General features: G+C 24.2%; 4 protein-coding genes across 4 annotated transcripts; 3 read left to right on the forward strand and 1 right to left on the reverse strand. All coding sequences in view use genetic code 6, as the record gives it.

The window, feature by feature from the left end:
• Nucleotides 1-263: 263 nt before the first annotated feature.
• On the forward strand, nt 264-6,957 carry TTHERM_00283920 (transmembrane protein, putative; the record flags this gene model as incomplete). The annotated part of the gene is made up of 4 exons (XM_001018248.2): nt 264-864; nt 986-5,974; nt 6,136-6,334; nt 6,390-6,957. 4 exons carry the CDS (start codon nt 264-266, stop codon nt 6,955-6,957), a joined length of 6,357 nt encoding a protein of 2,118 aa, XP_001018248.2.
• Nucleotides 6,958-7,385: 428 nt separating this feature from the next.
• TTHERM_000283929 (bowman-birk serine protease inhibitor family protein) lies at nt 7,386-14,968 on the forward strand (the record flags this gene model as incomplete). Its single annotated transcript, XM_012798175.1, has 4 exons — nt 7,386-7,917; nt 8,468-9,054; nt 9,347-13,937; nt 14,196-14,968. 4 exons carry the CDS (start codon nt 7,386-7,388, stop codon nt 14,966-14,968), a joined length of 6,483 nt encoding a protein of 2,160 aa, XP_012653629.1.
• Nucleotides 14,969-15,381: 413 nt separating this feature from the next.
• TTHERM_00283930 (bowman-birk serine protease inhibitor family protein) lies at nt 15,382-21,259 on the forward strand (the record flags this gene model as incomplete). Its single annotated transcript, XM_001018249.2, has 2 exons — nt 15,382-15,581; nt 15,634-21,259. The coding sequence occupies 2 exons, from the start codon at nt 15,382-15,384 to the stop codon at nt 21,257-21,259; spliced, it is 5,826 nt and encodes a 1,941-aa protein (XP_001018249.2).
• Nucleotides 21,260-22,222: 963 nt separating this feature from the next.
• Nucleotides 22,223-23,167, reverse strand: TTHERM_00283950 (integral membrane protein DUF6 containing protein; the record flags this gene model as incomplete). Its single annotated transcript, XM_001018250.1, has 1 exon — nt 22,223-23,167. One exon carries the CDS (start codon nt 23,165-23,167, stop codon nt 22,223-22,225), a length of 945 nt encoding a protein of 314 aa, XP_001018250.1.
• Nucleotides 23,168-24,812: the final 1,645 nt, after the last annotated feature.

Consider the following 24,812-nt stretch of genomic DNA (forward strand, 5'->3'; position numbering starts at 1 on the left):
TCGAAATATAAAAACTAATAAAGTCAATTGCTTCTTACTTTGTAAACCGATTAGATAGTTTTTTGTATACTTTAAACATTTGGTTTACTTTTTTATTTGTTTTATTTTGGTAAAAAAAAAGCATCATTATCAATTAGTTTGATTTATTGATATTAACAAAAAGGGGAAAAGAAAAAAGACTTTGATAATTGAGTAAGTTTAATTAAAAAGAAACAAATAATTTAAAGAAACAAAACAAATAACTAACAGATTTAATAAAATAAATGAAGAGTACATAAGTAGAGAGGATTAGCTTTTTTTAGGATTTAGTTAACAAATCGAGCAATTTTTATAAGCAAAGGTTATATAATTTAATAAGTGTTTTTCAAAGAAATCAGTTATTTAGTTACATTACTCTCTCAATTAAGTTCTTGATATTGCTTTTACCTTTATTTAGTCAAGAAGAGTTGTTTATATACTTTCAAACAAGAGAGAGTAGTTTTAAAAGTTTCGATAATCTAAACTATAATACAAATATAAAGGAAAATCAAACTATAAGGCTTTCTTTTCAAATAGCATCTCTTTGTTTACATTCAATTTTATTTTTATATTTGATAATTTAGTATTTTCTATTCTTTTATGAGCAAATTTAAACAGCGGAAAGAAAGCAGCAGCCATTGCAAATCAATAATTTATATTCTAACCAGATAACTAATGATATTATTCAAATACCAAAACACAAATAGAAGCAGTACTTTGTTGTGGTCTTATTTTCTATAGTATTCTAAATTCACAATGATATACTGCTGGTACCTTGCGTAATTATTTCCTCAATGAACTACAATCCTGTATCAATAGTATCTTTAATTTTAGTTATTGTAATAGGTAAATATATTTGATTAAAAGAAAAAATTTTCTTTATTTAATTGAGCTTTTTAAGATATTTTTCTAACCATCAAATAAGTCAAGCATGCTATAAATATATTTATTAATCAAATAAAAATAGGACTTATATGCACTGATTAAGACTACGATTATCTGATATCATCTAAAGATCATTTGGCAAAAAGAATTTCAAAAACCAATTATATAAGTTTATTATTACTAATACTTGTGGGAATTTGCAGCCAGTAAATTAGCTCCTTGCAGACTTTATCCCTGCTGTTAGGCATTATTTATTTCATAATATTTTGTATTCAGCTAATTTGGAAATCCTTCTATAAATAAATAACTCTAAAGATAGTCTAATTTGGTTATTTATATTTATCATTTATATTTATAGCTCTTTTCTCATGCTACAAATCGAGTATTTCATAATTTTATTGCTTGCTAATCATGATTCTTATTCCTATTACATACAAAATAATAATGTATTTAGATGAAATATATTAAATTTATCTCAATTAAAAAATGCAATTACTAAAATTAATCCTAAAAACAAAAGATAAGCATTTGTTTGCCCAAATTCACCCCTTTGAATTAGATTAAATAATGAGATTAATCTTTTAAGACTCAGCTAATTAGAAAAATGAAAGCTTTAATCAGACATTGCTATAGTAGTATTATTTTGTCAATTAGGAATAGGAAGATTAATCTATTTTAAATGGCTCTAAACGGTATGTAGTGAAAGAAGAAATAATAGATGGTGATCTATATGTAAAAAAAGAATAAGCTTTTGGTAATGATGAGTAGTTAAAAATAAGTTTAAAGGAAATATTCAAAAAAATATTTAAAATTTTTTTAAATGAAACTAGCATCAGCTAAGAAAAAAAGACAGACATTCGCTTTTACTATCTAATTTTTTTGATGCAAATCTAATAGATTCCATAATAATTTCTAATGTAAATACACAACAAAGATTAAAATGAGATGTCTATTAAAAACCAGTAAATGCTTGAAGTTTTATTATAAAAATTTAATGAGCAGCTTGAATTTGAATAGAAAGTTGAAGGAAATACTTACAGTTATTTTAATAATTCATTTCTTCTTCCAATAATATTCGAATAAATCACATAAGAAACTACGAATTAGCTTGATAAGGCAATAAATATTAAATTGAATATTTTATATATGATGTCAAATAAATTTATAGATTTAGAAATATTAAACGATAGATTGGTTTAAATTTACAAACTAAGAGATAGAATAGTGAAAAATTTGAATTCTTTAGCCTCTATGAATTAATTAAGTGAAGAACTACACTATTTATATATGAATTTCTTAGAAAACTTGTCATTCTCAGAAAGGGATGTTAAAATAAACTATTAATAAAAATAATTAAATTATATTTAGAAACATTTTTTCTAAGAAGATACAGGAGTATTATTTGTGTCTATTTAAAAAGAACGTTAAAATATAATAAAGAAAGTTTCTAGTTCGTTCTGTTCACTATTCAAAGTGAATGAATCTGATATAATAAACACTGAAATCGATAGATTTATTCCATCTTAAATTTAATCAAAGCACAAAATTTATATTTAAAGGTTCTTAGAAAACCCTAATTTGAGTGAATAGAATATTTATAAAGATATGCTCTTTGGAATCATAAAAGGTGGTTACATTCTTCCAATAGAAATGAATTTAAGACTAACCTAATTTATAGTTGGTTCTGAGTACACCGATGATTTTGGAATTACAGCGCTTATTAAAGGAATTAAATAAAATAGTGAGTTTATCCTTTATGAACATTCTAAAAAAAATAAAATAGTTGGCATTACTGAGAATTTTCATTAAACAGTGTTTGGTCATATTAAAGATTTCAAAAAAATTGATTTAAAGAAATTTTTCCCATTTTTAAAAAACAAAAATGCCATTCGCTAGCTTTTTAACTATGAAAAAACATTAAAAGCATTTAATCACACTAACACAAATAACTCTTCATACTTCTAAAGTACTACTAATGTGAATAGCTTAAAAAAAATATAAACTTCTAATAATATTAAAAATAATGATTAAGATCTTGTAAATAACTCATAAGGAATGCAATCGGAACCTGCTTAATCTTCAAGACATCCTTAGAGCTTTCATAGTTAATATGATAACTTGACAACATTCTATGATGAAGAAGGAGATTTTAAAAATAAAGAAAATGATGAAGATCAATAATATGAAGAAGATTTCCCTGTTGATTTTGTGTTTATAATGATCGTAGAAAAGCCACAGTCATAATTTTCTAACATATAATAAAAGGTGAATACAACAAATTCTATTCAAAACCTTTATGCCTAAGTAAATTTGTAATCAAATACAACAAAAGCCTATTCATTTTACTAAATGAGAGTAAATGTCAAGCCTTTTAGAAATAGATTACTAAATTTAAATTATCTCGAAATAGATTCTTTAATTGAAATAAATCCTGTTTTATGCACTTAAACAATTTTGCCCTTATTAACAAATAACGAAATTGCTGAAATAAAAACAAATAAATTTTCAGTCAATTAGCACGATCTTGAGAAGTTTATATTAGAATTACAAAATATTCAAACTCTCACATAGATATAGCAGTAGTAAGGCCCTGTCTCCAGTATATCCGAAGAAACAGAAGAATATGATGAGGTAACCACCCCTTATATATATCAAAAAAGAAGGACTAAAGATTTTTCATAAAAAATAATGATTAATAATGGATCTTTTTCAGTAAATGAAAATTAAAAAAGTAATGACTCCAAAAATATATAAAGTAGCATACCAATTAACAATAAATCAAAGGAATAGATGGAAAAAGTTATAGAGACTAAAGAAGAAAATGAGAATGATTTGCTGTCTTAAAGATAAGAAAAAATCATAAAAAATAGATAAATAAACTATGACAATTAATAGACATAAAACGATTAACAAGTTTATTAAGATGTAAATTTTCCCTTAAACTCACCTATTATTAATAGTGGCCATTTAAGTACTAATAATATGCCTTTAAATATGCTTTCTCCTAAATCATTAAATATTATGAGCTATTAGGATCTAAATAATGAATATGATAATTTAAACTACACTAAAAATAATGATAACGGAGATAACTATAAACATGAGTTTTCAATGAATAATTAGGTTAACATTACTCAAACTAAGTAAATTGATGATTAAACTAACCACGAAGCTAATAATTTGCATAATAATTCTTAAAGCCAAAGCATTTCGTATATCAAAGCCAGTACTTAAATTTCGAGGAATAAATTGTTTTCAAATTTTTCTGAATAAAGTCACATCGGGATTGCAAGACAACAGAAGTTCTTTTCAAAATAATAGAGTCAAGTAGATGAATAATTGCCAAGTGAGCACAAAAGCTCTGACAAAAAGGAAAATTAAGAAAACAAGGAAGAAAAAGATCTCTAAGATGCTTTAGAAGTATCTTCCACCCACTCTAGATCTTCAAACTTGAGCTCTACAAAAAAAAACATTAAAAAAATAGTAAAAACTAAAAAATCTCTGTTTGTTATGAAAATAATCAGTATTGTTGGCTTCTTGTGTGTTTGTGCTATTATTGGAGTGACTGTATGGTAGTACTATTAAATCATTTCAATTTTCGATGACCAGATTTAAAATTTTAAAGTATTTGACTGGCCTATGTAAATACAAAGCTAAATGTCATTAATTTAAAAGAATGTAAATTTTCAAACTTTATTAGGTAGCAGAAACTAACTTCCAATAGCCTCTGGTAATAATGTTACTCAACTAAATTATCAATCTGATTAAGAGCTAAACAGCTCATATAGTAATATAATTAGACTGCTTTAGTAAATGTAATAACCCTCATAGCAGATTCAGATTTTTTATTACGTTAGATAAACACCTTCTAATTTTACCTATATACCATAAAAGTTCGATAATAGAAAAAGACCAAACTGTACTTAAAATGGTACAAATACAGGATAAGGAGGAACCGGAAGTTCTGGAACTAGTGGAGGGGCTAGCGGAAGTGGAAGTGGCAATACAGGGACTGGTGGAAATTCTGGAACTGGAGGTACAGGAACAGGTGGTAGTGGAAGTACAGGAGCTAGTGGAAATTCTGGTACAGGTACTGGAGGAAGTGGTAGTACAGGAAAAGGCGGAAGTGGAAGTTCAGGAAAAGGAGGAAGTGGGAACTCTGGATCAGGAAGTAGTGGTAGCACAGGTACAGGAGGAGGTGGAAGTGCAGGTACTGGAGGAAATACTGGTACTGGAGGAAGTGGTAGTTCAGGCAGTAGTGGGAATGCTGGAGCAAGTGGAGGTAGTAGTGCAGGAACAGGAGGAAATCCAAGTACTGGAAGTGGTGGTTAGGGAAATGGAGGTGGAGGTGGTGGAAATAGAAATTGTTCAGGCTAGAATAATACTAATTGGTATAATTAAAGCAATAATTAGTTTAATTTTAGTTTATTTTATTCCACTATGCAAAACACTACTTATACCCTTGACTATAGTTTACTGCTTTAATCAGAAAATATTTTTAGCTATGCCTTTTTGAATGATGATTAAGGAACATCTGAAAGAGGATTTATAACAAATATGTTTGTCTTGAAAAATTAATTGAACACAGTTTACTAGTCATCGAAGCAATAAATGTATGATCAGTTAAATAATACTTAACAATAGTTAGGTCAATTAATGATCATTATTATGATTGTACTTGCTTGCTGCTTAATTGTTGTCATTCCTTTATTTTCTTTTATACAATCGAAAAGAGAATAAATATTAAAGTTGTTTGCAACATTTGATAGCTAAAAATTAGAAATTAAGATTATTTAATTAAATACTCTTTATTTTTAAAACAGCACATCTCTTAAAAAGGGAAGTCTTAATTTAAAGACAAAGTTAAATTAGTAAATCATTGTGAAATAAAAGTAAATATAATCTTCTAAAAAGCAGATTCTGAGCTCTACTTCAAGTTTACCTAGAATAAACAAGACGATTTTGGTATTCACTGCTATTTCTTATTGTCTATCTATAATCTATCCACTATTAAATGAGTACATCACTTCAAATTACACTTAATAAGGAAAATAGAATACATAATTGATGTGTAAAAAACTTATTTTTATCTTCAAGATATTTTCAAGCAAAAATTATTAAATTTTAAAAATATTAAATTTTAAAAATATTAATAATAATTTTTCAATTTAATTATTTTTAATCTTTAAATAAATTCAAAGCAAAATTTAACTATTTTAATTTATAAATTAGCTAATTTATTTGAAATTCAAAGCTTCATATTAGCTAGCGTAGCTTAAAACTACTTTTGTCTTATCTTAAAAGGATTTCCTAATAAAAAGTAGTTTAATATTACTTTGCAAGTTTAAACACTTCAAGATATGTACACATAAGGATAAAATCTCATAACTAATTTATAGGGAACAATTTAATAACAAGAGTTTATCAACAGGTAAAATTTTAAATCATAAAATATTAGATAACTAATTATATAAATAAATAATTAGGTATTAATAAAACCTTTATGATAACTTTCTTTTCGAACTTTTAAATAACAATGTTTGCACTCCTCTTAACTAATATTAGCAATTCTAAGATTAGTAAAATTTGATTCCCCAAAGCAATTGCACAGGAATAAGAAAAGGAATACTTAATTAAGGATTACAAATATCTCTTAAAAAGTTCACTGAGGTGTTTCCTGATATGCTTTCGATGTATTAAATTACAGACAGCAATATATTTACATAGAAATTTACTGCATATTAATCTGCTTTTAACTTTGCAGAATTCAATACATTTGCAACTTATCTGGCTCAAATAATTTCAGCATTGAGAACATTTATAATTTAAAATAGTGAAGATTACTTCAATTATATGAAAACATTTTAAATTGCTTTGTTAATATACTAAATGCTAATAATGGTGCTCATTTTTTACTTTGGGTGGTTCTCCTTTTATAAGTATCTTGATCACCAACTATTTCAAACAAAGCTGCTACTTTCAGTGATGGACGTGAATTCTCTAATTGAAAATTCTTATATATATAATTTCTTAAAGAGAAATGTTGATTTATGATATTATTTTTTTCGTTTTATATGTGTTAAATGCTTTTGATGTTCCTTTAAATAAATAAATATTAATTTTGATAGAAATTAAATAAGGTAATTTACTGTTTTAATATAAAATGTAGATAGGATGATATAACAATCATTTAATTACTTAAATCAATGTAAATTGTAAATTACATATTTCATAACATTCATTTAAAAAGAAAAATTAATAAAATTTTAGAACAAAAGTTCATTTTATATTGTAAAAATGTTTATGGCTATCATTATCAATTATAAAAATACACATTTACATGTAATGAATTTTTTAATTTTAAAATTATTCAGTATATTAAAAAAATTAATAGACTAATTTTTGGTAAACATTCTTTTGATTACAAATATTAGGTAAAACAAAAGTAATTAAATTGAATATATAAAGGAAAAACGAATAATATGCAAATCAGGTTGATAAATAAGAATCAAGTTAATGAAGTATTTAGAAAATTAGAATCATTCTATATTGAAAAAATCAGAGTTTTGATGATTGGATATGATATAAACATCTTTCTAAGCATAATTTTTATATTAGTTAATCATGCTTTTCGCTTTTAGCTTTCAATAAATACTTAAGTAATTAAGGATTTAGAAAGCTAAGATTATCTGATATCTAACTTAAATAGATTCTAATTATTATTACCAAATGCATCATATCGAAATATAATATTTTACTTCTCACTTTCTGTAAATTCTACTCTCATCATTTATTTATTAGCCTAGTCTTTTGTCTACATGATAACTCAAAAAAAGACATCAGATGTAGAAGAAGAAAGACTTTAATAACTTAAAAACTATGAAAAGACGTTCTCTTTTTTCTATTAAAGCTACAATTATATATTTTTGATACCTTTTTCCTATTTTAGCTCAGAATCTTCAAGCGATAAGAGCATTTTGTGGCTCCTTAACTTTATATTTACTATGCTAATAAGTACTATATTTTATTATAATTGATTAGTTTTATCAAAAAACTCTTTGTAAAGAAAGAAAGATTGATTGATTGATTAATAGATTGGTATAAATATATAAATTCTTAATTTTTTTATCAATTGATTGCTGCATCTAACTAAAATAAATTAATCTCCATTTAGAATTTAGGTTAATTCAGAACAAAGAAAAAAATTACAAAATATACTGCTTCTGCAAATATATTAACTTTTAATAATTGTTCGATGCTAATAATTGCTATTATTTAATTTACGTAATTTTATAGTATTTAAAATTAATCAATAGAACTGATGAAGTAAGAAGCATCGAAATTAAATTCAAGAACTGAAATAATATCTTCAAAAAAATTAATTCACTTAAAAGGATAATCTTAATATCAATCAATCTAAGCAAAAAAGAATTTAGAAAATATAAATCAAATTGAAACATTTTTGTTCTTAAAAGATTTTAAATAATGAATATATAAATAATCAATATTTTCTCTTTAATACTATTTATTAAATTATTTTTTTAATAATATGAAAAAAAATTAGGTTACATCTGTTGTCTTAATATATATGAACACGCTTATGCAACAAAAAATAAAATTTCTAAAAGATATTCTTATTTTACATATTTAATAGCATTAATAGAGATATTAAATGCAGTTTTTAACAGTATCTTAAATTATAAGATAATTGTTTATGTCAATATAGCTATGAATTTAGCTACTTGCTTGGATATTATTTACGAATTACCTTACTATACTTAGATCTTGCAAAAGATAAATATGTACTGTTGTATATTTAATTTTTTATCAAGTGTTATTTTTACTTTTAATGTTTATATTGATGTGGGTAGAGATTTGTCTTTATTGCTTTGCTTAATTTGTATTATACCTATCTCAATTAAAGTTGGGAACCTTATTTATAGGAGTTTGATAAATTAAGCAGAATACTAGTTGCTCTAATCAATAAATAACCCAGATTTTGAGTGCAGGAATCCTAATTTCATAGATATTTATCTAAGAAAACTTTATGAAAAAACTTAATTTAATTTTAAATTTAGTCATTTCTTTAATGATCCAGAGACTTGCTTAACTTTATCTGCTTTAATTTCATCTGAATCTATTGAAGATAATGTAAGTTAGTGTTTATTAGTTACTATAAATAAAATTCAAATTTATTATAAAAATTATTTAGTATTATTACAGCTTTAAAAATATTATATCATCTCAATAATAGGATAATTATAATTATTTAGTTTAAAGCTACATATTTAATAGCGGAATTTGTATTAACTTAGAATTTTATGCTTTAATATTGGCCTCATTTTTTATAATTACAATTTTTGTTTAATCTCAATTTTTGAGAAGTTTACAATTTAAATAATATAAATGTACAACAATAATATAAAGTTACTTATTATAAAAGATAGAAGATGAAAAAGAGGATTACATAGGGCTTTCAAGACAAACATTTATTGTTTAAGAGTTTTTTAGAGACTTATATAAGCAAATCCTCAAAGCGCGTTAGAAAATCGACAAAAAAGCAAATATAAAATATTGTTACATGTCATTTTTAATTCAAGTGTACAAAAAACGAACAATAGCTTACTTAGAAATTTTAAATGAAAAAAATGACAAGACAAGATAAAAATCTTTAAGAGAAAAATAATCTCTTTACTCAATATTATAGCAAGCTGAAGAATCCTTCAAGTATGAAGCCTTTATGAATGATCATATCAATGTTTTGTAAATTATTGACTACGATAGGGAGTTGAAAAATAATTAATTCCTACTTGAAGATTGCATTAAAAATAAGAAGCTACTCCTAAATGATATGTCTAATAATATTATGGACTTAAATTAATTTTTTAAAAAAGCCACCTAGCTGATTCAATAGAGGAAACTTTTAAAAGCGAAATTGCATTAAAGCTGCGCAATTAATGATGAAAATAGTAACTTGAAAGAATAGATTTAAAGTTACATATATTTTCTTAGCATGGGCGATGTCAAGCTTAAAAATTTTTACTAAAAGTCTTCATAGAGCAATTAATAGTAAATAAATAATCAGTAGAATACTGGACAAAATCAAGCAGCCCCTAAAATTTAAATGTACAGATCAGAGCGTTTTAGCATTGTTTTTATAACTCTAGTTAAAAATATAGGAACAATCACAGGGGCGTCTAATAATTTAGGTACTCTATTTGACTACCAAAACCACGAAATGATTGGAAAAAATATTAATATAATTATCCCTTCCAACATTTCAACAAAACACCAGTAAATTTTAAATAACTTTTCTAAAAGAGGCTCTAATAATCATTGCTTTTAGAACTTCAGATTTATTCTTGGGTAAAATAAGAAAGGTTTTATTATACCTCTAATGCTTAAGTTAAAAATTGATATTGTAGGCAAAGATGATTTTGGAATAAGTGGAATCTTTAGAAGGGTTAGCGAAAAGTAGAATTTCATGATGATCTCTGAAGCATTTAACATTTCAGGCATTTCTGAAAGTATTTACAAAGAAGTCTTTTCTTAATATTTTACTTTAAGTGAAGTATAATAATTTAATGTTAATAAATTGATTCCACTATTTTTAGGAACAGTCACAATTAAAAATGAAGAAGATGTAGCGTATTCAAACAATTAAGATGAAATATTTGAATCCTTTTTAATTGTCAACTACTCTAAGCAGGCTCGTTAGATCTTATTTTAAAAAACATTTAGCATCGAAAATGACATTTAATAAATTTAATTATCAACCAGCAACATTTATAAAATTGTTTTTTAATTGCAATCTCACTTTTCGTATGGCTTTAGATATTATAACTTAATTATAAATAGTTTTAGTAAAATAAAATAACTTTCAGAAGAATATGCTAGTGCTTGTTCTACTCTTGTGTAGCAGCTCGATGAAATTTATCAAACTCCCAGATAAATTCTTTTAAATTTAATGGACCAATGCTTAAATTTAAAATATGATGATGAAGTTAGCATCGAAAAAATGATTACAAATAAATTAGCAGAGTAAAATAGTGTTTTTCTTCCATTAGATGAAAGTAATTAAGTGTAAATTAATCAAATACCTAGTAAGAAAGAAATTGAAAGCAATTTTAATCCATTTAATTAAATATAAAAATCCATCAACAATATTTCTGATGACCAAAATGATTAAAAGCCAGACAATAATTTATAAATGCCTTAAATTAATCATTGTGAATCTCTTAAATAAATTTAAACCAACAATGATGATAATATATAACTAACTTAAGTTAGTAAAGAAAACAATAACTCAAACTCATAATAAGTGTAAAATTATGTAAGGCATAAAAATGAGCTAAATTTGAGGAAATAAAAAAAAAATTTGACGTTTGCTGATAATTTTACAAATAACTATATTCTTAAAAGAAAAAAGTCAAATAACACTATTAATGAAGAACCAGTTGAAGAACAAGAAAGTTTTGCTTAAACAACAAAGAGCAATAAAACAAGTGGTACTTAGAGTAAAAGTTAAAATAGTCAATCTTAAGTTTTGTAGAAGATACAAGAAACAAAATTAGCTTTAGAATAAAATGATATTTATTAACAGTAAATGTATTAAAGTGCAGGCAACAAGAGATTGTAACAATTTGCTTAAAAACTAAAATTTAGTTTATAAAATTCTAAGAATAAGTAAAGTCCAAAATTGAAAAAATCCCCTTTAAGCCCTGAAAAAGTTATTTAAATTTTACAATTAAATAAAAAAAGTAGTTCAAATGAATTCTAATCACCTTTATAGAATTAGAGAGGCATTAAGTTTTAAAGAAAAAATTAGAGAAAAGGATTAATTAGGTTGTTAACAAGTAGGATGTAAGATAAAGAAAATGTAGTGTCTGAAAGTGATAGCAGCAATAACAGTGCAAAAAGTAAAACAAAGAAAAATACAATTATTGATTAGAGTACAGACTAGCACAAACGAAATCATATGCATAAACATACATTTGTTTCAATATAAAAAAAATCTAGCTCAGAGATAGATTAAATATCTCCATTTTCTAACTCTCCTTTATCATCATTTAGGTAAGGCAAGCAAAGAACTATCATGCTAAAGAGTATATAAAATCTTCTTCAACAATAATTTTAGAATATCTAAAAGTAAGAAGATAATAATGAAGAAAATGGTCAGCAAAGCAATAGTTAAGATTTAGATATAAAATAAGCTCCTTTGACATCTGATAGAGAACAAAGCTAGAAAAATTTTGCTATTTTTGAAAAAGATGACAAAGAAGATATGCTCAAAAGCTATAGAAAGAATTTGAATTCTTAACAGGAAATAAATAATCTTAATGAAAATGGCAAGATTAAAATAAAACTTGGCAATATTGTTTAATAATCAGAAAAAAGCTTCAAAGAAGATATGATTAAAAGTAAGATTTCTAGTTTAGATTTTCTTAAAAATAGTAAAATTGAATCAGGTACTAAAATCTCAAAGAAGGGTTCAACTCTCATGATAAGTAAGAACACCGAAATGAATCACATGAGTAAGTATAGTTTTGAAAAAGCTCAGGAAATGCAATCTAAAAATACAAAATTTGATGTATACGACTATGACTTCTCTTCTTCATCCTCAGAGTCATCAGGAAGCTTAAAAAATTAAAATCATAATGAAACCTCCAAGCTAATTCAGCAGTAAACCCAAAATTTGTAAACAAATTTAGCTATTTTGGATTCTCGATAAGATATCAAAAACCCACTTTAAACAGCGAATAATATTTTTAGCGGTTCAAACATTGCAGGAAACATTGGATAATTTAATAGTGCCTAAGTAATTGAGAAATTAAGGAATGATCTTAAAATTTCTAATTAGACAAAACAACAACTTTAAAAAAAGAAAAAAAATAAAATTGACATAAAATAAAATATTGATGAAGATGAGGAGACTTCTTCTTAAAGTGAATAAAAAAAAAGAAATTTAATATTTCAAAAGTTGATTATGCACTAAATAAATAAATATTAGAGGGATTTAATTATATCAGCAATCAAAATACTTGGTTTCTTGGTACTGCTAGGAATAGCTCTTGGGACATTTATAATATATTTAGATATCAATAATTAATTTGGTAAGATGAAAAAAAATATTGACTACCTAGGGTGGCCTATGAGCGTAAAGTCTCAAATCATTTTAGTATTAAAAGGAGAAGTGCTCTTAAGATATTTAAAGAATAATATTTTTAATTATGAATAATAAGATATAGATTAGTATTCCTAAATAGCTTAACATTAACTTTAATAAAATTATAAATTATTATAAAATTTGATTACAGATCAGCTGGGAAAAGATATTAATGAATATCTAATATTTCGAGATATTGTGAACACTTAGGTAGATTACACTTTTTAAAATTCAATTAATACTCTACCTTATTAATATAATGCTACTATGTTTTTACAATATAACATAGATTTTATCAATTCATTTTTATTTCGAATAAGCAACATGCTCCCTGACAGAGAAAACGATGAATCAAATATTTTTTTAAATTATTTAAAATCTTTAGATGCCCTAGATATAATAAATAATAATTCTTTAAATAATGAGAATGACATTAAATCCTACTTGGACTTTCAGCTCTACTTTGGGCTATTCGCAATGATTACGATATCTCTGTTTTTTGCAATATCAGTTTTCCCATTGTATGCAATCATTTCCTCTTACTCTTAAAAAGTTTTGAAAATCTTCTCTACTTTTTCTCATGATCTCCTTACTCAGATGCATACTCATCTAAATTAATTTTCGAAGCATATTAAGAAAAATAAAAAGCTCTTAACTCACCACCAATAATAGAATATTTTATTGTTTGAAACTATGAGAATTGAAAAAAAAAGAAATATTTCTGATACGACTGATCTTCCAAAATTAAAAATTTTCCACATCCTTTTTTCAATCTCCTGTTTTTTGATGATTATTGTTTATCCTCTGCTTAATTTTTTTCTTTGCCAAGCTTTTGTAAATGAATAGCACCAAAATCTCAATTTACTATGTAATTAATTTTTAATTTAATTTCTATAAAAAATATGAGAGTCTTACTAACACCATCACCAAATAAAAAATATCTAAAATCCTCATGCTAAATATTTTGATTAACAATGCTTTTAGTTTTACAAAATTTTTTAAAATTAATTGCGTAATCTTCCTCCCATTTTCTATTTTAAAAGAAAATTATAAGGAAAAACTTATTAAATTCTTTATCCATAAAATATTAATTTTTACTAACCTTAAAATTATTTTTTAAAAAAAGAAATTCTTTTTTATACTAAATCACTCTCGATTGAAAATATTGAACTTAACTATCTGATAAGTTATAAGAAAATGATGCCTAATGAGTATTCTAGTTTTAATGTTACTTAATTTGAGATGAGAGGAAATGTACTTATAGATAAAAACACATAAGATATTGATTAGCTTTAAATTATTGTAAAGTAGTAACATCAATTTATTAGAAGAAATTAAGACGAATTTTATAATTTTGTTTTGGCTATTTTAGAGGGAAATGCGTGTAATGTGATAAATTAAAATAGTAGATATTTTAATAACTAATCAGATCTAACTTACAGCAATTGCTTATAAATAAGAAATGGAATATTTACAAGAGGATTATTACTAAGTATTAGTGATACATTTGGAATCATGCCGATTGTAGCTTCATTATACAAGATAAATGATCCTATTCTTTATAAATAACTGCTCAACGCATATTAAAAAACAACTAGCCTTGTTGATCTTGATAATTATAATGTAGGTCTTTCTATTTTTATAGATGCATGCAAAAATTTCATTCTTGATATAAGCTAATCATACTTTAGTTACATGTATACAGTCTAGCTAGCCCTTATTTGCTACCAAATTATCTTGCTTCTTCTTATTTTTTACTTTGGTTGGAGCTACTTCTGTAGCAATTTGCAAAATTAATTATATTCTTCAAAGTAGCTGTTTTCGCTTTTTCATATATCTTTTCTTATAGAAAACCCTTACTTTTACTCTTATTTTTCCTCCAGAAAGTTTAAAATTTGAGAAAAATTTTTCTAATAATATTTTGTAATGTATGGATTTAATTTATGTTTCGTTGTTGCAATATCAATCTATTCTTTCTAATAAGTAAACAACAACTTTTAGTTTTTAATTAATTTTTTTTTTTAGTGTTATTTCTTTATTTAAATATATATCATTTAACTACGAATTAAAAAATGTATATTTTGATAAAACTAAATACTCATGACAGCAACTATTTATTTTAGTTTTATTTGCATTTTTAAAGGCAAAAAGTACCTCGATTTTATTTTTTTAAATTTAATAAGTTGTATGATAAAAAGTATAAATTTGATTTTTAAGCAATTAATGATTGGATTCCATAACAATATTACAATTTGATGTAAAAATCAGTGAATATCATTCAATTTTTTTTTATGAACTAAATCTAATTTTAAATGAATAAATAAATTACTTAGTTTATTTTTAAAGTAATTAAAAAATATTAGACAAAGTATTGTAAAACAAACTAAGTTATCTTGAAGATGTCTTTTTTTCAAAAAATATTGCTTTTCATAATTTTTAATTACTTTTAACCTATCGTACTATCATTAAATTGGTAAACAAGCTTTTATCCATTTGAAGAAACATATTTAAGGTATTCTTTAATTATAAAAAAACTAAAATAATTTAAATTTTTACTTTAAAAGGAAAGAAAATTAATTTTAAGTTAGGAAATTATTAATGTGCCATCCTCTTTGTTAAACATGTATTGGCTCTGATTAATACAGTTGTACTTCGTGTGACTCTTCTAAAAACTTGGTTTAATCAGGTACTTCTTCTCCATTTTAATGTGTATGTTAATAAAATTATTATTTGAATTCAAATTCTTGCTCTAAATGCGATTTATCTTGTAAATCTTGTAATGGAGGAAATAACTAAAATTGCACATAATGTTAATCTAATCGAACTTTCTCAAACGGAAGATGCTTATGTAATCCTTCATTTTACGATGATGGTTCAGGGAATTGTTTAGCTTGTATTGCAAATTGTTTAAATTGTAGTTCTACTAACCCTTTGTAATGTATTTAATGCTCTTAAAATAGGATTTTTTAAAATTCTATATGCGAATGCATTTAAGGCTACTATGAAAATGGTAGCTTATGTATTTAATGTAACAGTCTTTGTAAAATATGTAAAATATCTAAAAATACAAGTTGTGATTAATGTCTTGAAAATAGTTCTTTATAAAATTCATAGTGTGTCTGTAATTAAGGCTATTTTTAGAATAATTAAAATTAATGTTAATAATGTGATCATACTTGTTAAAATTGTTTAGGTCCAGGCTCTAATTAATGCTAAACTTGCAATTAAAATTATTATTTAGATAGCTTAAACCAGTGCTAAAAATGTTACTCGGCATGTTAATTTTGTTCAGGTCCTGCATCTAACTAATGTACGAATTGTGTATAAAATAGAAATTTAAGTAATGGGATATGTTATTGCAATGATGGTTATTATGAAGACTTATCTCATGTATGTTAGCCATGCTAATATTCATGCTCAAAATGTAATAATGGTACCGCTAACGATTGTACAGCTTGCTAAGCTAATAGATAATTTAAAGGAGGTTTATGTGTTTGTAATGATGGATATTTTGATAATTCAATAAATTAAATATGCTCTAAGTGTCATTATTCTTGTGCAACTTGCTCTAACTCTTAAAAAAATTATTGCTTAATATGTTAGGCTAACAGGACTAAGTAAAATGATGGTTCTTGCTTATGCAATCAAGGGTATTTTGATGATTCTAATTAGTAGCTATGTTAATAATGTCATTATTCTTGCTCTACCTGTTTAAATTCCTTACAAACTAGTTGCATAACTTGTTAAGCTAACAGAAGCCAATAAAATGATGGTTCTTGTCATTGCAATTAAGGATTTTATGATGATTCTGCTTCTTAAAAATGCCAATAGTGCCATTTTTCTTGTTAAACTTGCCAAAATAGTTCATAAAATGGCTGTTTAACCTGTAAATAATTTAGATTTTTTCAAAATGGAATATGTAATTGCAGTGATGGCTATTATGAAGATAGCAAGTCAAATTTATGTTAACCATGTTAATATTCATGCTCAAAATGTACTAATAGTACTGCAAATGACTGTATAGCATGCTAAGCTAATAGATAGTTATAAGGCAATTAATGTTTATGTATCGATGGATATTTTGAAGATGTAATTAACAAAACTTGTTCTTAATGTCATTACTCTTGCGCTACCTGCTCTAACTCTTAGAATAATAGTTGTTTATCTTGTTAGTAAAATAGAACACCTCAAATGAATGGTACTTGTCTCTGCAACTAAGGATTTTATGATGATTCAAATTCTAAGCAGTGCTAACCTTGTCATTATTCTTGTCAAACATGTTCTGGTAGAAATATTAATAATTGCCTCTAATGTTAATCTAACAGAACTTAATAAGGAAATACATGTATTTGTAACTAAGGGTATTATGATGATACATTAATATAAACTTGCGTTCCTTGCCATTACTCTTGCTAAACATGTTAAAATAGTTCTTTTAATGGTTGTTAAACTTGTAAGTCAAATAGAAATTTTTCTGCAGGTTCATGTCCATGCAAAAGTGGATTTTATGATGATACTTAAACAAAAAACTGTTTACCCTGTTAATATAGTTGCTTAACTTGTACAGCTGGGTCTAGCAGTGACTGTTCCAGCTGTTAAGCAGATAGATACATTTAGAATGGAATGTGCCTTTGCTACCCTGGGTAGTATGACGACACATAAAATAAAAAATGTTCTCCATGCAATTATACATGTTAAACTTGTAATGGTAATTCTACTAATTCATGTACGTCATGCAATTCAACTAGATATTTAACAAGTAATAGTTAAGGTAATTGCTTATGCAAATAAAGTTATTATGAAGAATCTTAAAATTCTTTATGCAAGCCATGTGATAAATCCTGCTTAAATTGTATTGGTCCCTCTCCTTCAATGTGTACTTAATGTGATTCATCCAAAAATTTCACGCCATTAAATTCCTCTGCTTCATAATTTTCTTGTGTTTGTATTTCTAACAGCTTTTATGATCCCCAAAACATTGTATGTATATTGTGTAATTATAGATGCGCTACATGTAACGGTGCTTTATAAACATAATGTCTCTCTTGTTTACCTTCTTTATATAGAGAGCTTTAAGGCTCTAGCTGTGTTTGCATATAAGGGTATTTTGAGAATGCTAAAGGATAGTGTTAACCCTGCCATTCTTCATGTTATAATTGTATAGGTCCTACAAAATTCTAATGTTCATAATGCGACTCTTCTTAAAATAGATTTTACAACTAAAATTACTCTACATGCGATTGCATTTAAGGTTTTTATAATATTTTATAGCCATTTTAAGCTGGGAAACCGAAAGTTTAAACCTGTCTGCAATGCAATTTTTTATGTTCATATTGCACTTCAAACAGCTCATGTTTAGGATGTATAAACAATTTAATATTACTACCTAACTTTCAATGCTCTTGTCCTGAAGGAACTTACTTAGATAAAAGTACAAATTATTGCTTATAATGTTATTAAACATGCTAGAGTTGTGTAGGACCTAACCAATAAGATTGTTTAAAGTGCAAATTAAATTTGATTTAAACACCATCATATACTTAAGCTGTTTCTCCTTTTAATAAACTGTATAAATGTATTTGCTCATAATAAAACTGTATTAAATGTCATTACTCTTGTTAGTTAAATTCATGCAATCCAGATAAACCGAATATTTGTTAAAATTGTTTGCCAAATAGATAACTAGTTTAAAAATAATTATAAGGATAAAGCGCATAAATATGCATTTGTAATGATGGATTTTATGAAGATGAAATAACTTTATAATGTAAACCATGTAATTAATCTTGCGCTACATGCTTAGGTCCTTCTGAATATGACTGCATTACTTGTAATTAAAATAGAATTATTGACTTGTAAAATTCTCTTATTTATGGTAGATGTTTATGCAAAAATGGTTATTTTCAAAATGAATTGACTTAATAGTGCTAAAAATGCAATAACTCATGCGCCTCTTGTGCAGGAAACTCTAATTTTTGTACTTCATGCTAATAAAATGCCTTTTTAAACTCCCTAGGAATCTGTACATGCATCCCTAGCTATTTTCTTTCTTAAGAAGGAGAATGTTTAAAATGTCATTACAGCTGTGAAAATTGTTTTGGTCCGACAGAATTTGATTGCCTTTAATGCTCATCTAAAACAAGAACTTAATTAATAATTAGTTAATCTCCACCTAAAATTACATGTTATTGTAATTAAGGTTTTTATGATTCAGGAGTTAATGATTGTCAAGCATGTAGCCCAATATGTATGAGCTGTATTTAATCTTCAGACCACTGCTTAAGTTGCTACCCTTAAGAAATAAGCAAAAGAATATTAGTAAACAACTAATGTGTATGCAAAGAAGGGTATAAGGAAAATAAAAGTGGAATTTGCGTTTAATGTCCTTATGATTGTTTGATGTGTGATAATAATGGTAATTGTATAACCTGCTCAAATAGCTTAAGGGTCTTAAACCCTTTAACAAAAAGATGTTCTTGTAGAGAAGGATATTACGAAGCAAATGATACCTCTTGTTAAAAGTGTAGTTATAGATGCAAAAACTGTAATACAAATCCAAACCTATGTTCTGAATGCCATACAAATTCATACTTAAATAACCATTCTACCTGTATTTGTATGGATGGTTTTTATGAAATGTAACCAACCTAAGATTAAATAAACAAAATTCCAGAAATTTAATTTTAAATATGTTAAAAATGCAACTACAGGTGCAATACTTGTGATAATTCTACAACATGTACTTCATGTTTATTATCAAATAGCAATGTTTATTTTAATTTAGATACCTAGCTTTGTGAGTGCTATTTTGGATTTTAAATGGTAGCTAATTTACAAGCAAATACTTTCAGCTGTATTTAATAAGATAATTTTACTTTCTAAAATACCAACCAAAACTCAATTTAGCATTCCATGGATAGAGTATTAGGACTACTTATGTATATATTTAACATAACAGCAGTCTTTTCTTTGATATTTGGCTAATTTATAGTCTCAGATTTAGGATTTTAAACTTGCTTTGATTTTTAATTATTGCTTTATTACAATGGAATGAAACTAAATTTAATAATAGATTTCCTAGAAGCTCTTGATAAGAATTCTATTTTCAAATTATTAAATTACATAAATTTATTTAAAGATTTAATACAAGAAGAAAATTATTTATCAGTATATTAATAATATTATAAAATATCTACCAACCTATATCAATTAGGTGGTGGAGCAATATTACTATGGGCAATTATATAAATAGCTAATTTAGTATTGAATAAAACAATCTTTCACAAAAGGTATGTTTTGCTAGATTAGATATATAAAATATCTAAGGGTAGGATATTTCTATCAAAACTATACAATAATCATATACAGCCAATTATCATATCAACATCTAATGTTTTAGTATATTATTTATTTTTTGCTTTGATTCTTGGAGTATAAGATGGAAGCTTAAAAATATATCTACCGAGCTATATTATTTTAGCTTTGTTAATTATTTATTAGCTTTTTAATATAAAGAATGTAAATGAATATTTTTAAGACCCATTCTAGATATTTTAGATTGATTAAAAGATAAAATACAGATATAAAATTTCAATTATTTAATTAATTATTTCATGCATTTAATTTCAAATATTAGTATCTCTGTCAAATTTTTAATATTTGGCGTTTATTATGTACTTCAAGATCATTTACGCTTCTTTAAATATCCTAAAGTTTAAAGGGAAGAAGTATTTTTTTTAAATAGCTATCATCTCATAAGTATTTACTTTATTTGGATATTTAAATTTAATAATTATCACATATCTTACTGAAAAATAATATGTTTCATAAGATTAACAGAATCTGATAATAACATTAAGTTTAATATTTAAATTAAATACTATAATTGTACTTATCCTGATGACCTTAGTTTTTATTTTTGATTTTAGCTTCTAACTATACTCTCGTAGGAATATATTAATAAATGAAGAAACTATATTACAAAAGATTAGAAAAGAAATATTTTCCCTCTATAATTATGAGAATAACTTAAATCTATCTGATTCACCAATAATTGCTTCGAATAATTATTTTATACCAAAATTTAAACAAATTTAACTAAACTAAACAAAATAAACTTAAGAAAAAATAACTTTACCTAATAATTAAAATGGCAAAAACAATTTTTAAAAATAACTTAAAATCAATTGACAAGTGTAGATACTTCACAAAATTTTAATTATTTAAAATAATCAATAATTTATTTAAGATAAAAAACTGTTCCTTATTCAAATCTATTAAAAAATGATTTAAAATAAAAATTAATTATTTTTCAAAAATTATTTTTAACAAATTCAAAATAAAAAATTAATATTTGTATGCAAAATAAAAATTTTATGTTTCTCTGAATTAATTTTTTTTTCTAAAAACATATCAAAGACTCTATAATTTCATAATATTTAATAGTTTTAAAAATAAAATATATTTTTATTAAAATTAATTAACAACTAAAGTATAATAAATAATGGTAAATAGTATTCAACATAAAGGATCAAATAATAAAGGATATTAGTTTAAAATATTGATTAATATTTTTTAGATAATTATTGTTTCGTATTATTTAAATAAAAAAAATTGATTCCTCCGAGGTTTGAACTCGGGACCTTCAGTGTGTTAGACTGACGTGATAACCACTACACTAAGGAATCGGATACAATTATTTAAACCTTTAAAATAAAAATATTTATTTTTTCAATTAATTAACAAATGATTTCACTCATAATATTTGAATAATAAACCAATTTTAAAAATCTATATAAGAGTTTGAAATTGTCGCTTATTAATTATTTTTTATTAAGATGTAACATATAAAAAAAAAATTATAAAAAAATTAAATGAAATATCATATACTTTAAATTTTTAATTATTTAGGCCAAATTTTGCAAAATACATTATTATATTTAATTTTTCAAAAATTTGTTATTAAAATTAAATCTTTTATGCAAAAAATTATTAATAAATTGAAGTCTTTACCTTTAATATCAAAATTTTTAAATAAATATTTTTATTATCAATTTGTGGTGATTTATTGATTGAAGATCAAAAAATTAATTAATTTTATTAAAAGATACATTTAACATAAATTTAAATGATAAATAGTTTTTTAAAATACAATCATTTTTTTTTTACAATATTAATAGAAGAGTATAAAATAAGCAAAAACCCGATTACACTTAAATAACTAATTGTTGACTTGAAAAAGAAAATATCTATTGTAAAAGAATATAAAATTCTAGTGTAAGCCAACTAAGAAAGTTTAGCAGGGCTTTCTATAAACATCCCTCTTGTCATTAACAATTATGCTAAATATGCTATGCAAGTGATCAATAGTATTAGTGCAAAGTATTCTAAGCTTTAATAAACTCTGATATCATTAATTTCTCTGTAAATCATAAGAACAGGAGTACTGATAAGATTAGAAAAATAGAAATATTGCATTGCTATTAAATTAGATGTCTTTCCTTACAATCCTTTAAATAAGCTTTGAGACAAAGCGAGAGTCATAGATCCAAAAAGCATACAAATACACCCAAAAAAGTGATTTTTATCAGATAAATCATTATTTACTTATTCATCATTTCCGAATATAAAGCTTGGTCTACAAATGAAAATAATTCCTGTAAAACTCAAAAAAGTATACAAAAAGTTTTTTGATTATAGCTTTTCTCCATAAATAAGCCAACAAAAAAGTTAAGTCCATATTGGATTAGTAAGAGTTAAAACAGTAGCATCTGAGATCTAAAGCTAAGTTATTCCGTAGAATTAGAAAAGAGGAGAAACCATTTAAATAAAGAATCTAGCAAACAAAGTCTTTTAAGCACCTTCATTTTCTGGATACATTTTATGTTAATACTTCTTAATCCAATACAGATTAAAAAGAAATACCATAACTCCTCTAACATAGAGTATTTAATTTGGATCAAAATGATAATTGTTTAAAAGCTTAAAGATTGCCCACTAAAAAACCATCATAAAATGACCAATTAAAACATAAATGTAAGCAATTCTGGAATGCTCTTTTTCTAAAATTGAAAGCTTTTCAAGTATATCTAAGCCCATTTATGTATAAATCCTATTAACTAAATTTGCTTTTTATGTATTTTACTATTAGTATGAATATTATCTAATAATTAATTAATAATTTTTTTTAGTGGATTTAGCAATGTAGTCTATAAATTTAATTTATCTTTTAAGACTACAAAATCTTTTATCTATTTTACATTTTTTGTAAAGTATTTTCTAATTAATCATCATGCATTTATTACCATATTATTATTACATTTTTAAACGATACTAATGTCAGAATAAGTACTATCTACTATTAATGATCGTTTCTATTATTTATTTTTACCTTTCTCGCAAATCATTTGAATCTTCCTTCATATTTAATAATTTATTAAAAATATTTATATAAAAAGTAAGGGACTTTTTATATATAACAAACCACTAAGAATTTTATAGAACATTTCATGAATTAGCTAGTTATATTCTAAAAATAAAAACTTTGTACTAGTATATATGTATGTATGAATGAAATATAATTAATTAAATAAATGAGAAAAAATAAGGTCAATTTATATTATTTTATCTTACTAAAAATTACCAAAAACTATTTTGATATAATAGAAGAAGATTAATAGTTCATTTTCTTGAAGTTTCTTTATATTTAAATATAGTCTATTATTCAAAGTATAAAAGAAAAAAAATACTTGATTTTCTTAAAATTAATTTATATAGTCGTTTTTAAATAAAAATAAGATTCTATCTCAAAATATTTAACAAATATTATTTTTTAAATAAGTAAAATAATAATTTAATCAATAAATTTATTATTTTCAATAAAAATTATTAATAAATAGCAGATATGCTATTTACTACATAAAAACCTCTTAAATTTCATATATAAATATTTATCATAAGAATAAATTATTTAAATAATGCTTAAATAAATTATTAAAAATCATATCTAAATTTTATTAATTAATTGTTGATATTTTTTAATATTTTTGATTTTATCAAAAATTAAATAATATTATGATTAATATTTGATTAAATGATAATAATATTGAGAATAGAAACCAAATTGATAGAGGGGATAAATATCATTCTTATTATTTTTCTTTTAATTTTTAGAGTATATATTTTATAATTCATATTAATTTTAATTTCTTTCGCACAATTAATTAGTAATAATTGAATGTTAAAATATTTTATTAATTAAACTTTTTTTTTTTAAAGCATAAAAACTCCTATTGAAAATTTAAAAATTTACATTATAGATTGTACATTGAAAGCAATTTAAAAAAAAAATATATAAAGTAATTTAAATTAGTATTTTTATTAATTTATATAAATAATAAATAATTATGAGCTAAACGAAATTTATCACTTTCTTTCTTTAAATTAAAAATTGAAGCTAACTTACCTCTTTGTTTGATATTTGTTACTATAATTAAGTAGAATATAATTAACTCTTAAATTTTTAATAAAATCCTTACAAACTAATTTAAGCAAAAAAGTCTTATCCTAATTATGTAACCTAATTGCAAAGTAGCTTTATTACTTTTTATTTTTCTTCTTTCATTAAAATAATATTTACATTTTTTTCATTTCACCAAAACTTTTGTTTTCTGGTATAAATTACAATTAAATTAATAGAGGTATTTATATAATTCTCTTTATACGAGTATTTTGATTACATATG

Source organism: Tetrahymena thermophila, assembly GCF_000189635.1.
Source record: "Tetrahymena thermophila SB210 genomic scaffold scf_8254600, whole genome shotgun sequence".
In the NCBI taxonomy this organism is placed as follows: Eukaryota; Ciliophora; class Oligohymenophorea; order Hymenostomatida; family Tetrahymenidae; genus Tetrahymena; species Tetrahymena thermophila.